We start from the raw sequence: 13,510 nt of genomic DNA on the forward strand, positions 1-13,510 counted from the left end.
AGCTCCTTTCCAATCTTTGGGAATCTCAGACGACACGAGAGAGAGGTTGAACAGGCTAGTAATAGGGGTGGCAACAATTTCGGCAGATAATTTTAGAAAGAAAGGGTCCAGATTGTCTAGCCCGGCTGATTTGTAGGGGTCCAGATTTTGCAGCTCTTTCAGAACATCAGCTGACTGGATTTGGGCGAGTTGCTGTGGGGGGTGCAGTGCTGTTGACCAGGGTAGGGGTAGCCAGGTGGAAAGCATGGCCAGCTGTAGAAAAATGCTTATTGAAATTCTTAATTATAATGGATTTTTTAGTGGTGACCGAGTTTCCTATCTTCAGTGCAGTGGGCAGCTGGGAGGAGGTGTTCTTATTCTCCATTGACTTTACAGTGTCCCAGAACTTTTTTGAGTTAGTGTTGCAGGAAGCAAATTTCTGCTTGAAAAACATACATACGTTGTTTCCCCGCTTTTTATGGAAACCCAAAGCACGCCGTGTCCGTTGTGCTGAGACAGCACCGTGGAGATACGGATTTGTTTTGCGCCAAACTGTCACGCTATTTTTTATATAGAGGCATAACACTAAGACGGAAGGGGTTAACGTTTTAATTGAGGGGGCTACGCCGCTTGTGCCCAGTGTGATGAGTAATTCAGTTTATAAGCTTAGGAAAAGCCTATTCATTTTTAGTTTATTTACTTGTCACAACATATTAAATTCACAGTGTCTAATCATACTCCAGTCCATGATCACATTCGACTGTAATTTGAAATTGACACTCAACACATCACCTATGGGTCGAAACATGATGGGAGTGAAATGAACGATGAATCATATGAAATAATTGCACTTGTCAGAAAACACCTATGTTGATTGAATAATTGTGCGTGAAATCAAATGTGCAACTTTGGAATAAATTGCCTTTCAAAGTAATAATCAAATGTGTGTGGGAGTGGGGCAGCCTTTCCCCCCTAAAAATCAATAATAGCTAATTACTGGATACTTCCTTGTGGAAATAAGAATCGGTTAGGTTCAATTATAAAAATGCGATTTCATATCCCCTGTTTCCCTCTGAGAGGGGGGGGGGGTAATTGGCCAACCTCTGGAAAGAGACTGACGGAAATCCAGAGAGAGCCCTAGGCACTAGGACCCTGCAGGTGCCTCTCTGTGATATTTCAGCAATGTTCAGTGCGCTCGGACGACTCGCTTCAGCAGTAGTGATACGGTAGCTGCAGCAGCGTCCCTGACGCGCTGCCCACCCTCAGCAGGGGAGAATTACGAAATTCTTGGTTTGAGACCCAACCGCCAGCCCACGGTCCTCGGAGAAAGCTACTTTTTTACCATCCCATGGCTTCATCCGTGAGTGGAACGGAGGAGGTGCGCGTGTCGGCGTTGACACCGCTGAAGTTGGTGGGCTTGGTGTGCGTCTTCCTTGCGCTCTGCCTGGATGTCGGGGCGGTGTTGAGCCCCGCGTGGGTAACGGCGTATAACCAGTACTACCTGTCTCTGTGGGAGTCCTGCTGGAAGCCTGTCAACTCGGACACATGGCAGTGCAACACAACGCTCGAGACTGGTGAGAGAGACCTGCCTCGTGTTCACTAATGTCAATAGACCTATTACTATTTTTACTGTTCAGAATGCACATATGCATCTATACTGTGTTTATGTTGAGGTACAAATTGATAGGGTTCTATTTTGGGGACATTTTGAGGGATTCTTTTTGTTTGTTTCAATGCCCATGATGATATGCTATGCATCCATTGAGGAACATATGAATTCAGAGATGAAAGGGACGCCTGCGGCTGAGTCTACTGGTGCATCAGTACAATCACTTAATTTTTTTCTCTGCTCAGTAATAATTTGTTGCAGCTGAAAGGTAAAGGCAAGAGCATCATTTTTCCCATCCAGTCTCTGCTATCAAATGTATGATGGACGCTCTAAAGTTGGCTTTTCAAAGTTTTAAATAGTTTATTTCAAATTTAAAGGAATTGTTATAATTAATTATGGGCATATAAAATATCCTTTACTTGCCTTCTTTTCTATTCGCCCAACCCACCACTAAATGATGTGGGAATTTTGTCCAGCTGGGGTTTATTGGGCTTTTGTTGCCGACAAAATGAGCCTTTGTTGGGGTTCCTCTGCTGGCCAAGGAGCAAGGGCAATTTTGAGAAGCGAACTCCCCAGAGATCCAAATGCTGAGAGATTAGTAACCAGGGAAACAAGTGGCACATTCTAGAAATGCTGTTTTCTCCATTGAAAAGGGGACTTATTTTTCACCCAGCATGGACGTTTTTGTGGAAACGAGCTGTAATTTCGATTACTCCACCAGGTGTTCAATGTGTCTTTTTATCTAGTTTGTTGGCTGCAGATAGTGTGCTGTGCAGTCAATGAATAAGTGTTTTTGTTTGTCTGAATACACTGTTTTTGTTTGTGATGAGTATCCTAACTGAGGGGTCATTTTGGCACCGCTCTTCTCTCCTGTCACTCTGAGACAAAGTGCAGCTTGATTCCTTATAAAGACATGGAGTCTCTGTGTCACTAGCAGCCAGCATACCACAGTAACTGCACACAGCAAACTGCCCATTTCCTCAGTTTGGCCTTGCACTAGACTTAGGGATCCATTTGACTCACAGTAATCAGTCAGTCTCTCTCCCCAATATCTAAGTTTCCTCAGTGTCATGCCCAGGGTATTAAACAAACTGTGTTTGTATTGTATTTACCCGGTTGGTGCACTTAATAGCACGTTCTGCTCAGTTGTTGTGTATAATGTGTATTCATATCCTACAAGCAGGTTGGTACACTCAGTAAAGAGTTCTGCAGGTAGATGTGCATACCATTAAAGATGCAGTCCAGGAACTTAAGGTCTTACAAATTCCTTCCATTGTATGAATTGGAATTTGCAACATATCATATAAAATGGATGACGTAGTACACAATTGTGCACAATTTTCAGTGGAGCCATTTTGGCTCGTGAGCACTACTTTCAAAACTACTGTCTGAGAATATACAAAACCTCTGGGGTATCCCTTTTTAATGCAGAAGACATGTAAATGGGTAACATTTGGATATTACACTCAATCACACATATTCTCTCTCTCTCACACACACACACACACACACACAGGTGTAGACAGTCTCAGGAGTGTGAGACATTTTGCGCTGATGCCAAACCAGTGAGAGAGGAGAAACTAATGTGGAGTGAGTGTGTAAGCGCACTTAGCAGACACTACTCATCACTATTAGTGCTGATCTCAGTCCAGTCAGAGGTGGAGAAACTCTCCATAGTCTCCAGGTTCTGATCTGACACAGTTAATCCCCCTTATTGTCTCAGGCCGAGAGTGGCCCTGAAGGGATGCATTAAAAAAAATCCAGATTTAAAAAAATAGAGATGACAGCTCCTGAAATACACATAGGGAGATGTAATTAATGATCAGATTGGATCTCACTTATCTCCATTTCCATCGATCATCATATAGAACCTAATCTGCATCCCAAATAGTACCCTATTCCCTACATATTGCACTGTTTTTGACCAGCGCTCCGAAGTAGCCCACTACATAAGGAATAGGGTGTAATTTGGGACGCAGTCCTATATTAAAAGTTAGCGCTTCCTGTCCTTCTAGCACCGAGACTCCTGGCTGTATTTTTCTCACGCAGTATGTGTGTCTGTTCTAAATCTCTGAGCTTCTACAATGAGTTTCTGTATCCTGCTGTTACATAACTGATTGAGACTGATAACCACTGCAGTGGTTCCTGCAATTTTAGCCTTAGGATTTTTTTAATTTTTTATCAGATTTTAGAACCATTCCTAATAGGATACATTTTGGAACCAATCCTATATGATTTTATCCTATAGGACAGGTTCCAAAATCTGATCGGATTCCAATACGAGAATCCAATAGAAAAACCCTATCGGATCCTATAAAATAGAATCCCAGAGGAGGCCAATAGGACTGGTTCCAAAATTTGATATGATTGAATAACTCTCATATTGCAGTGGTGTGTTGAAGAGGTTTGTTTACAGAATGGCACTTGTCCGGTTCAAGAAAGTGGAAACAAAATCCAAGCCCGGTTCATTGTACTTCACTTACAAACCCCAAATAATCATTTCGATAATCATTCAATTATATTTTGTGACTAAACTTGGTTTTGACTCGCGGGTACAGGAATCACTCAAGGAAGTTCTTCCTCTTTTAAGCCGTCCTTTGTCTCTCAATGTCCTCTTCTGTACTTGTATCCTTTCTTCGTTCTAGATTTCTCCTTTCTTTGTCCCTCCTCCCTCCATTGTTTTCTTCATGTGTAACTTCACCTGCGACAGTAATAAGGTGTTCGGGGATTCCTGTAACGTTGGGGGGGATTCCTGGAGTGGGAATCTCTTCTAACCAGTGATATAGAAATGATCGGATTCAGTGTGTCCTTTGAATAGTCTTCGTTTAAACCATGTCAACACACCAACAGTCTGCCCTCACTCTATTGATTTCGATATGATGAGTTAACAAAATAGTGTTGCATTTAGCTTTAGGCGTTGGCGACATACTTGAAACAATGCAACAATCCACAATGTAGCTAGCGGTCTTATAAAAAGTGTCCTGTAACCAGTGATATACAGTAAATATTCCCAGATTCCGTATGTTTTATTTTTAGTAAGGTTAGTTTGAACAGGGCGTACAACCGTTCTGTTCATTTCAATGTGATATCAAAATGAGTGCTTGTCAAATAAGTGTTGCGGTTGCGTTCTCTTTCCGTTTAGGCCACATCCCCAAATCAAAATGCATCACTCCAAATTGTAGCTGCTTGTCTCCAACAGGTGTTTCCAGGTTCGATGTGTTTTTGAGTTGTTAGTTTCAGCAGCGCATGCAATTCGATTTCTCCTCTAATCAATATGAGTGATTTAATTGGCACTTGTCAAAACAACATTGTGCATATGCAGTTTATAAGGTGCTCCAAAAAAGTAATAATACAAGTAATATGATTACTATTGTGGCACATGTATGTGTAGGTAGTAGACTACAATTTATGTTTAGGTTTTCAAAACTGTTTATTGATGATTGATTTGGACACGACAAAACGGTGCTTTGACATTAGGCTATTTATCAAAAGTTATAAGCGGCAACAGCATTATTTTCAACTTGTGTTTTAGGAATTTAAATGGAACTTTCAACATTCATTTCCTATAGTATTTAATTAGGTAACAACTGCTGAATGTGTCCAACAACGTGATGTGATTTGATTGATTTAGATCTACCAGAAATCATGAAAACGGGGTTATAAAAATACAGTGACTCGAAAATAACATAGAAATGGCTTCAACATAGCTAGAATTGAGCTGACAGCCGTTTTGCACGGTTTCACTGTGGTTTTAGTCATCAATCTAGCAAGAGGGCAATATTGTATTAATGTAGTAGTGTTCCCCCCCTAGAAAGTTATGACCTTTGGCTTTCACCTGGACTTGTTTATTTATATCTGAGAAAAACAACACTTTTCAACCCGTATGTTCTAGTACACAATCCAAGTGTAATAAAACGTATACAAATATGATTAAATATATATATATTCAATAATGAATCCTTTTCATACTGTATAATATGTCCATATATAGTTCTACCCAAAATATTTACTTATGACAACAAAATATAATTTATTGTGTTAAATAAAGAGAAAAAAACCATTCTAATAGGATTTTGTTTGGGGGTTACAAAATCCTACAAGATTTAGCAAAAAGGACCCAATCTGATTACTTTTGATTTACAATAAGAAAAAAGTAGTCAAATATGATTCTGATACAAGTGACGAACAATCATATAGGATTGCGAGAATCCTAAAGGGTCCAATTGCTCCCGAGTGGCGCAGTGGTCTAAGACACTGCATCTCAGTGCAAGACCTGCGGTACCTGGTTCGAATCCAGGCAGCATCACATCCGGCCGTGATTGGGAGTCCCATAGGAAGGCGCACAATTGGCCCAGCGTTGTCTGGGTTTGGCCGTCCTTGTAAATAAGAATTTGTTCTTAACTGACTTGCCTAGTTAAATAAAGGTTACATATATATATATATATATGTGTTTTTAATGTCATCCAATAGTAATCTGATAGAGGTGACACAAAATCCTACAGGATTGTATTGGGGGAAAAAATCACTAATCCTATAGGATATTTTTGACTAGGGAGTTGCGGTCTGATAGGCAGAAAATGACCAAGATTACTGGATTGACAATATTTCTAATTATAGTGAACACAACATGTAAAGTGCTTGTCCCATGTTTCATGAGCTGAAATAAAAGATCCCAGCCCATCATATGTACAAAAAGCTTATTTCTCTCAAATTTGTTTACATCCCTGTTAATGAGCATTTCTCCTTTGCCAAGATAATCCATCTACCTGACAGGTGTGGCACATCGAGAAGCTGATTAAACAGCATGATCAATACACAGATGCACCTTGTGCTGGGGACAATAAAATACCACTCTAAAATGTGCTGTCTTGTCACACAACCCAATGCCAGAGATGTGTCAAGTTTTGAGGGTGCGTGCAATTGGCATGCCGACTAAAGGAATGTCTACCAGAGCTGTTGCCAAATAATTGAATGTTAATTTCTCTACCATAAGTCGCTTCCAATGTCGTTTTTAGAAAATTTGGCAGTACATCAAACTGGCTTCACAACCGCAGACCACGTGTAACCACTCCAGCCCAGGACCGCCACATCCAGCTTCTTCACCTGCGGGATCGTCTGAGACCAGCCAACCGGACAGCTGATGAAACTTCTGCACAGACTGTCCGAAACCATCTCAGGGAAGCTCATCTGTGTGCTCGTCGTCCTCACCAGCGTCTTGATCTGGCTCCAGTTCGTCGTTGTAACTGACTTCAGTGGGCAAATGCTCACCTTTGATGGCCACTCACACGTTGGAGAAGTGTGCTCTTCATGGATGAATTCCAGTTTCAACTGTACCGTGCAGATGGCTTGTATGGTGTCGCTTGGGCGAACGGTTTGCTGATGTCAACATTGTGAACAGAGTGCCCCATGGTGGGGTTTGGTATGGGCAGGCAAAAGCTACGGAAAATGAACACAATTTTATTGATGGCAATTTGAATGCACAGAGATATCGTGACGAGATCCTGAGGCCCATTGACGTGCCATTCATCCAGCACCATCCCCTTATGTTTCAGCATGATAATGCACAGCCCCATGTTGCAAGGATCTGTACACAATTCCTGGAAGCTGAAAATGTCCCAGTTCTTCCATGGCCTGTATACTCACCAGACATGACACCCATTGAGCATGTTTGGGATGCTCTGGATCTACATGTACAACAGCGTTTTCCAGTTCCTGACAATATCCAGCAACTTCGCACAGCCATTGAAGAGGAGTGGGACAACATTCCACTGGTCACAATCAACAGCCTGATCAACTCTGTGAAGGAGATGTGTCACGCTGCGTGAACCAAATGGTGGTCCCACCAGATACTGACTGGTTTTCTGATCCACACCCCTACCATTTTTTAAAGGTATCTGTGACTAACAGATGCATATCTGTATTCCCAGTCATGTGAAATCCTTAGATTGGATTTTATTTCAATTGGCTAATTTCTTCTTTTTTTTATATTGTTGTTCAGTCTAGCGACAAACCGGAGTTGGGTGAAGCTCCCACGGTCGGAGAGGCAGCCAATGAGGTCGTTGGAAATGAGAGGCTTCCTGTGATGACCGGACCATTTTTTTGTAGAAGCAATATTTGGTCCATGAAGGGAATGTTTGTTTGTTCGAGCAGCTCGACCTGTGGAATGTTTCCCCCCGACAAGAGTGGGAACTGTAGTTTAAGTAGCTTACACTCTGTCACTTTGATCATTCCCGTCTGCCTTGCCATAGAGGAAAAGGGTTTGCCATTACGATTAAGCCACTTAGCTGTGATTGTAATGAATATTATACATCTTCTATTGGCTGTTTTAATTGATATGTTCAACTATTCAAGCTATTTCTAACACACATGCATCCACATGCACACGCACCTCTTCTAATTGAAAAACAATCTATTTTCTCTGATGGTATTTACTTTGCCATTATGCCTTTTTAAGTTAATCAACCTCATAACATCCCTTGTCTGTTTACATATACCATACCCCCACCCAGCCCACAGATTGTTGATGAACAAGTCTAGACTGTTGCTCCTAACAATAAAACATCTATATCCCTCAGTGGACATGAATGGAAGCCAGTACACCTCCCAGTTAATTAAGAGTGTCTAGCAGCTAGCTATAATAGACCACATTTACATGTAGTCAATTAGCAGAAGCTCTTAACCAGAGAGGCTTACATCAGCAATTAGAATAAAGTGCCTTGCTCAAGGGCACATGAACAGATTTATTTTTTATTTTTACCTAGTCAGCTCAGGGACTTGAACCTGCAACATTTCAGTTACTGACCCAATACTCTTATCCACTAGGCTGCCTGCTGCCTCTAAGACTAAGCTTGTAAACATTCTATGGTGGAGGGTGAAGTTGCACCACTAATGATTAAGGTCTAGATTGGGGGAAGGGTCTGGGTAGCCATTTGATTAGATGTTTAGGAGTCTTATGGCTTGGTGGTAGAAGCTGTTTAGAAGCCTCTTGGACCTAGACTTGGCTCCAGTACCGCTTGCCCTGCGGCAGCAGAGAACAATCTGACTAGGGTGGCTGGAGTCTTTGACAATGTTTACGGTCTTCCTCTGACACCGCCTGGTATAGAGGTCCTGGATGGTAGGAAGCTTGGCCCCAGTGATGTACTGGGCCGTACGCACTACCCTCTGTAGTGCCTTGTGGTCGGAGGCTGAGCAGTTGCCATACGAGATGGTGATGCAACCAGTCAGGATGCTCTTGATGGTGCAGCTGTAGAACATTTTGAGAATCTGGGGACCCATGCCAAATCTTTTCAGTCTCCTGGGGGGGAGAATAGGTTTCGCTGTGCCCTCTTCACATCTTGGTGTGTTTGGACCATGTTAGTTTGTTGGTCATGTGGATGTTAAGGAACTTGAAGCTCATTCCCATACACAAGGTGGTTAGATATAGAAATCCAGTAGTTTCTCCCCTCTGTCTCCCAGCCCCCTGTGTCTCTAACCCCCTCTCCTATCCTTGTTAGCATTCCAGCAAGGACAGAGTGCTATTCTAGTCTCTACTTTAGATGAGTGATTTGGAGTACTTCTTGAAACTGCTGCGGACTTTGCATCGAGCAGGCAGGAGGGACACCCATTATCCAGTCACCCAGAGAATAACAGTCTACTTCTGCACTGGGACAGAGAGAGAGGGACACACACATTATCCAGTCACCCAGAGAATAACAGTCTACTTCGGCACTGGGACAGAGAGAGAGGGACACACACATTATCCAGTCACCCAGAGAATAACAGGGACTGGGACAGAGAGAGAGGGACACACACATTATCCAGTCACCCAGAGAATAACAGTCTACTTCGGCACTGGGACAGAGAGAGAGGGACACACACATTATCCAGTCACCCAGAGAATAACAGTCTACTTCAGGACTGGGACAGAGAGAGGGACACACACATTATCCAGTCACCCAGAGAATAACAGTCTACTTCGGCACTGGGACAGAGAGAGAGGGACACACACATTATCCAGTCACCCAGAGAATGACAGTATATTTCTGCACTGGGATTCATTAAGAGGCCTAGCAGTGAGAGGGAGGGAGAGAGACAGTTTGTGTTTAGTTTTCATCCATTTTTTGCTGTGTTGGGTACAAATGTGATTTTAGTGCAGGTTTAACATTTTTGGACCATACGTCACACTGTTGACATGGATCACTAGGCTAATAACCCCCATGAAAAGATTTTCCTGGCAAACCTCTGTCAGATCCTCAGAATATTCTTCCCATGAGGAATAAGACTCCTTCTGTTACCAGATGGTGTTGGTGGAATGTCAGACTTTCATGTCGATGTCTGTGTCATTTTTCACTGTGGCTGTGTACTTGGGCATGTCTGTGAGACTACGCATTGCAATGTTACAGACCCTCTCTTTCACTCTCTTGCTCTCTCTCTAGCCAATAAAATAGGGAGGTGCTTGAGTGCGTTCAGACTCATTTTTACAAATTTCTCTCTTTCAAATAGAGGTGCTACAGTGTGTTCAGTACAGATCCATAATACATAACTGAGAAGGGTTTTCTACGCTCTCTCTCTCTGTGCAACTCCCCCCTCTTGTCTCTCTCCCTCTCAGACTGGCAGATTGCCACGTTGGCCCTGTTGCTGGGTGGTGCTGCCCTCATCCTGTTCTCCTTCCTGGTTGCCCTGGTGTCAGTGTGTGTCGGCTCCAGGAGCCGCTGCTACAGGCCTGTCGCTGTCTTGCTGTCCACTGCAGGTACAGTATGGCATGAATACATGCACACACATCATCAGACAGACAGACACAGTACATGCATACTGTACACAGCACACACACAGTTTGTTATAACTAGAGAATCTTCATTTTTCTCTGATCTTGTTATTTCATGTGCTCCGTTGCTTCACTCCCTTACTCTGTAACAGTGGTGCTTCAGGTCTGCAGTCTGGTCCTCTACACCATTAAGTTCATTGAGACGGTCAGCTTGAGGATAAACCACGAGTTTAACTGGGGCTATGGCCTGGCCTGGGGGGCCACCATCTTCTCCTTCGGAGGGGCCATTCTCTATTGCCTCAACCCCAAGAACTATGAAGACTACTACTAAACTCTGCAGGAGGAGAAGAGAGTCCTCTACACAACTTCATGCCCCCCCCGGGCTATGCTCTGAACTTAGTCTGTTTTATGTAACTGGTAGAGAAAATAAATATTCACAGAAAAAATGTTGGAGAATTAACAACCGTAGTGTCTATAGGCTCCATTCAGACCATCATACAAATGTACTGTACCAGATGGTTGGCTCACAGGCTTAAAGGAACACTCTTACTCATATTATGATGTTGTGTTCTCCAAGGGAATCTCTGCCTGTGTTGTGACTGATGTCTGCTATAGGCTAAGTGGTAAGGCTGAAGAGCCAATCAGACAGTTCAATGGAATCCTAATGTCCAATAAGATACATCAGTGAAACCATGTCAGGTCCCCTTTATGATAGGAACTTCAGCAGGAGTTGGCAGGCACAATGCTTTGTTATTAATGACCAATCAAGGAAGGGACCGGTGAGAGTGATGGACATAGACCAATCAGAGAGCAGAGGGATAGTCCAGGTGGACATTGATCTTGAGGAGGAAAGAAGTAGAAAAGAGACTCACCTAAGGAAAGGAATCAAGGATGCATACCTTCACCCCCACTAACATACTGAACAAAAATACAAACGCAACAGTTTCAAGGATTTTACTGAGTTACAGTTCGTATAAGGAAATACGTCAACTTTAATTAATTAATTAGGCCCTAATATATGAATTTCATATGATGGCAGGGGAGCAGCCATGCGTGGGCTGGGAGGACATAGGCCCACCCACTGTGGAGCCAGGCCCAGCCAATCTGAATGAGTTTTTCTCCACAAAAGGGCTTTATTACAGATGGAAATACTCCTCAGTTTCATCAGCTGTCCAGGTGGCTGGTCTCAGATGATCTTGCAGGTGAAGAAGCCGGATGTGGAGATCCTGGGCTGGCGTGGTTACATATGGTCTGCGATTTGGGTGTACTGCCAAATTCTCTCAAATTAAATTGTAGGTTGCTTATGGTAGAGGAATTAACATTAAATTATCTGGCAACCGCTCTAGTAGAAATTCCTGCAGTCCGCAAGCCAATTACACGCTCCCTCAACTTGAGAAATCTGTGTGTATTGTGCGACAAAACTGCACATTTTAGAGTGGCCTTTTAAAGTCCCCAGCACAAGGTGCACCTGTGTCATGATCAAGCTGTTTAATCAGCTTCTTGATATGCCACACCTGTCAGGTGTATCTTGGCAAAGGAGAAATGCTCACTAATAGGGATGTAAACACATTTGTGCACAAAATTGGAGCGAGATAAGCTTTTTGTGTATGAAAAATTACTGAGATCTTTTATTTCAGCTCATGAAACATGGGACCAACACTTTACATGTCGCGTTTATATTTTTGTTCAGTATATTTGTGATTACCTTTGTCTTTATTTCATCTGTGGTAATCTAAAAGAGGACTGGATGGGTTCAGGCAGGCAACATAGAGGAGTTTAACTAGTGGTTTTCTTTCACATTATGGGTAAGGTGACAAGTAGAGGCAGCCACTATAGACTATTGGTACACGCCCCAATGCCACAAACAAGAGTTGGTATAATTGGTTAGGCCAGAGGCCACGACCCATTCCAGGCAAAGTATTACTGGTTAAACATTAGCTCAGGCTACACACAACCATTAAGTAGCGGTAAGGCATAATCTAAGACTGTGCGGCCTAACCCCAGCTGTGCCGGGTTCAGATAACAGCAGTTGATATGTAACTATGTACAGTAGTTTGAGTTGGTTTTGTGTTAAATGCTTTAATATAGTGTAGTAGATAAGGTGTATGAAGAAGGCAATTGACCAGTGTTGTGTGTGGGGCCTGAAGTGATATGATCAAACAGCCAGGGGAGGACGGCTCATGGCTGGAACGGCGTCAAACCATGTGTTTGACGTATTTGATACCACTCCGCTCCTGCCGTTACCCCGTCCTCCCCAATTAAGGTGCCACTAAACCACATTTGCACTCACATACTTCCCAAGTGATGCCTCTTGGGCCACACTAGCTGTCTCCCAAATGGCACCCTATTCCCTATATAGTTCACTACTGACAAGGGGCCCTGGTCAAAAGTAGTGCACTGTGTGAGGAATAGGGTGCCATTTGGGACACAGGGTTTACGTACAAAGTCCTCTTAATACTGCACTATTATAGAAAATGTTTTGAATATACTCTCATCCATAACTTAAAATGAAAGTCTTTACATTAAAAATACATGTCAATGAAGAGAGTAGGAACGCTTGAGGTAGAAATGTGGGAGTGTAAAGGAGTAACGAGGTGTGTGTGCTGAGAGTGACTCTACATCTGCATTGCTTGCTGTTTGGGGTTTCAGGCTGGGTTTCTGTACAGCACTTTGTGACATCAGCTGCTTTATAAATCCATTTGATTGCTGATGTGTGTCTGATGCCTACTGCTTTGTTTACTAATACAATAAAACTGGTCATGAAAAAGACGTGTTTAATTTGCATTAGGGGACAACCCAGTCAAAGCAAGCAGTAGCCCATTCAAGGCCCAGTGCAGTCTAAATCTAGATTCTGTGTTTTACATACATTTCCACACAAGGTTGGAATAATACTGTGAAATTGTGAAAATGATAATGCCCTCAAACCTTTCTGCCAATTAAAACGAGTTCAGCTTTCCCCTCTACTCAGACCAATCCTAGATAGCCCTTGCAAAATTGCTGTTTCTTTTGACCATTTAAATGTAAAAACAAAATCACAGTAAGGTACTTCAATTGTTACCCAGAAATGATTTGATATTAAGCTAAAAACGGCTATATTGGACCATGAAACTAAAATGCCACAAACTACAGGAAATAGAAGAAAAAACGAGACTACAGGAAATATTCCAGGTGTAAAGCAA

At 42.7% G+C, this 13,510-nt stretch overlaps 1 protein-coding gene across 1 annotated transcript; it reads left to right on the forward strand.

Moving 5' to 3' along the window:
• The first annotated feature begins 1,071 nt into the window (after positions 1–1,071).
• On the forward strand, positions 1,072–13,229 carry tmem47 (transmembrane protein 47). Its single transcript, XM_029633614.2, has 3 exons — positions 1,072–1,553; positions 10,176–10,316; positions 10,484–13,229. Exons 1-3 carry the CDS (start codon positions 1,328–1,330, stop codon positions 10,660–10,662), a joined length of 546 nt encoding a protein of 181 aa, XP_029489474.1. The 5' UTR covers positions 1,072–1,327; the 3' UTR covers positions 10,663–13,229.
• The last annotated feature ends 281 nt before the right edge of the window (positions 13,230–13,510 follow it).

This window comes from Oncorhynchus nerka, linkage group LG25 (assembly GCF_034236695.1).
Source record: "Oncorhynchus nerka isolate Pitt River linkage group LG25, Oner_Uvic_2.0, whole genome shotgun sequence".
In the NCBI taxonomy this organism is placed as follows: Eukaryota; Metazoa; Chordata; class Actinopteri; order Salmoniformes; family Salmonidae; genus Oncorhynchus; species Oncorhynchus nerka.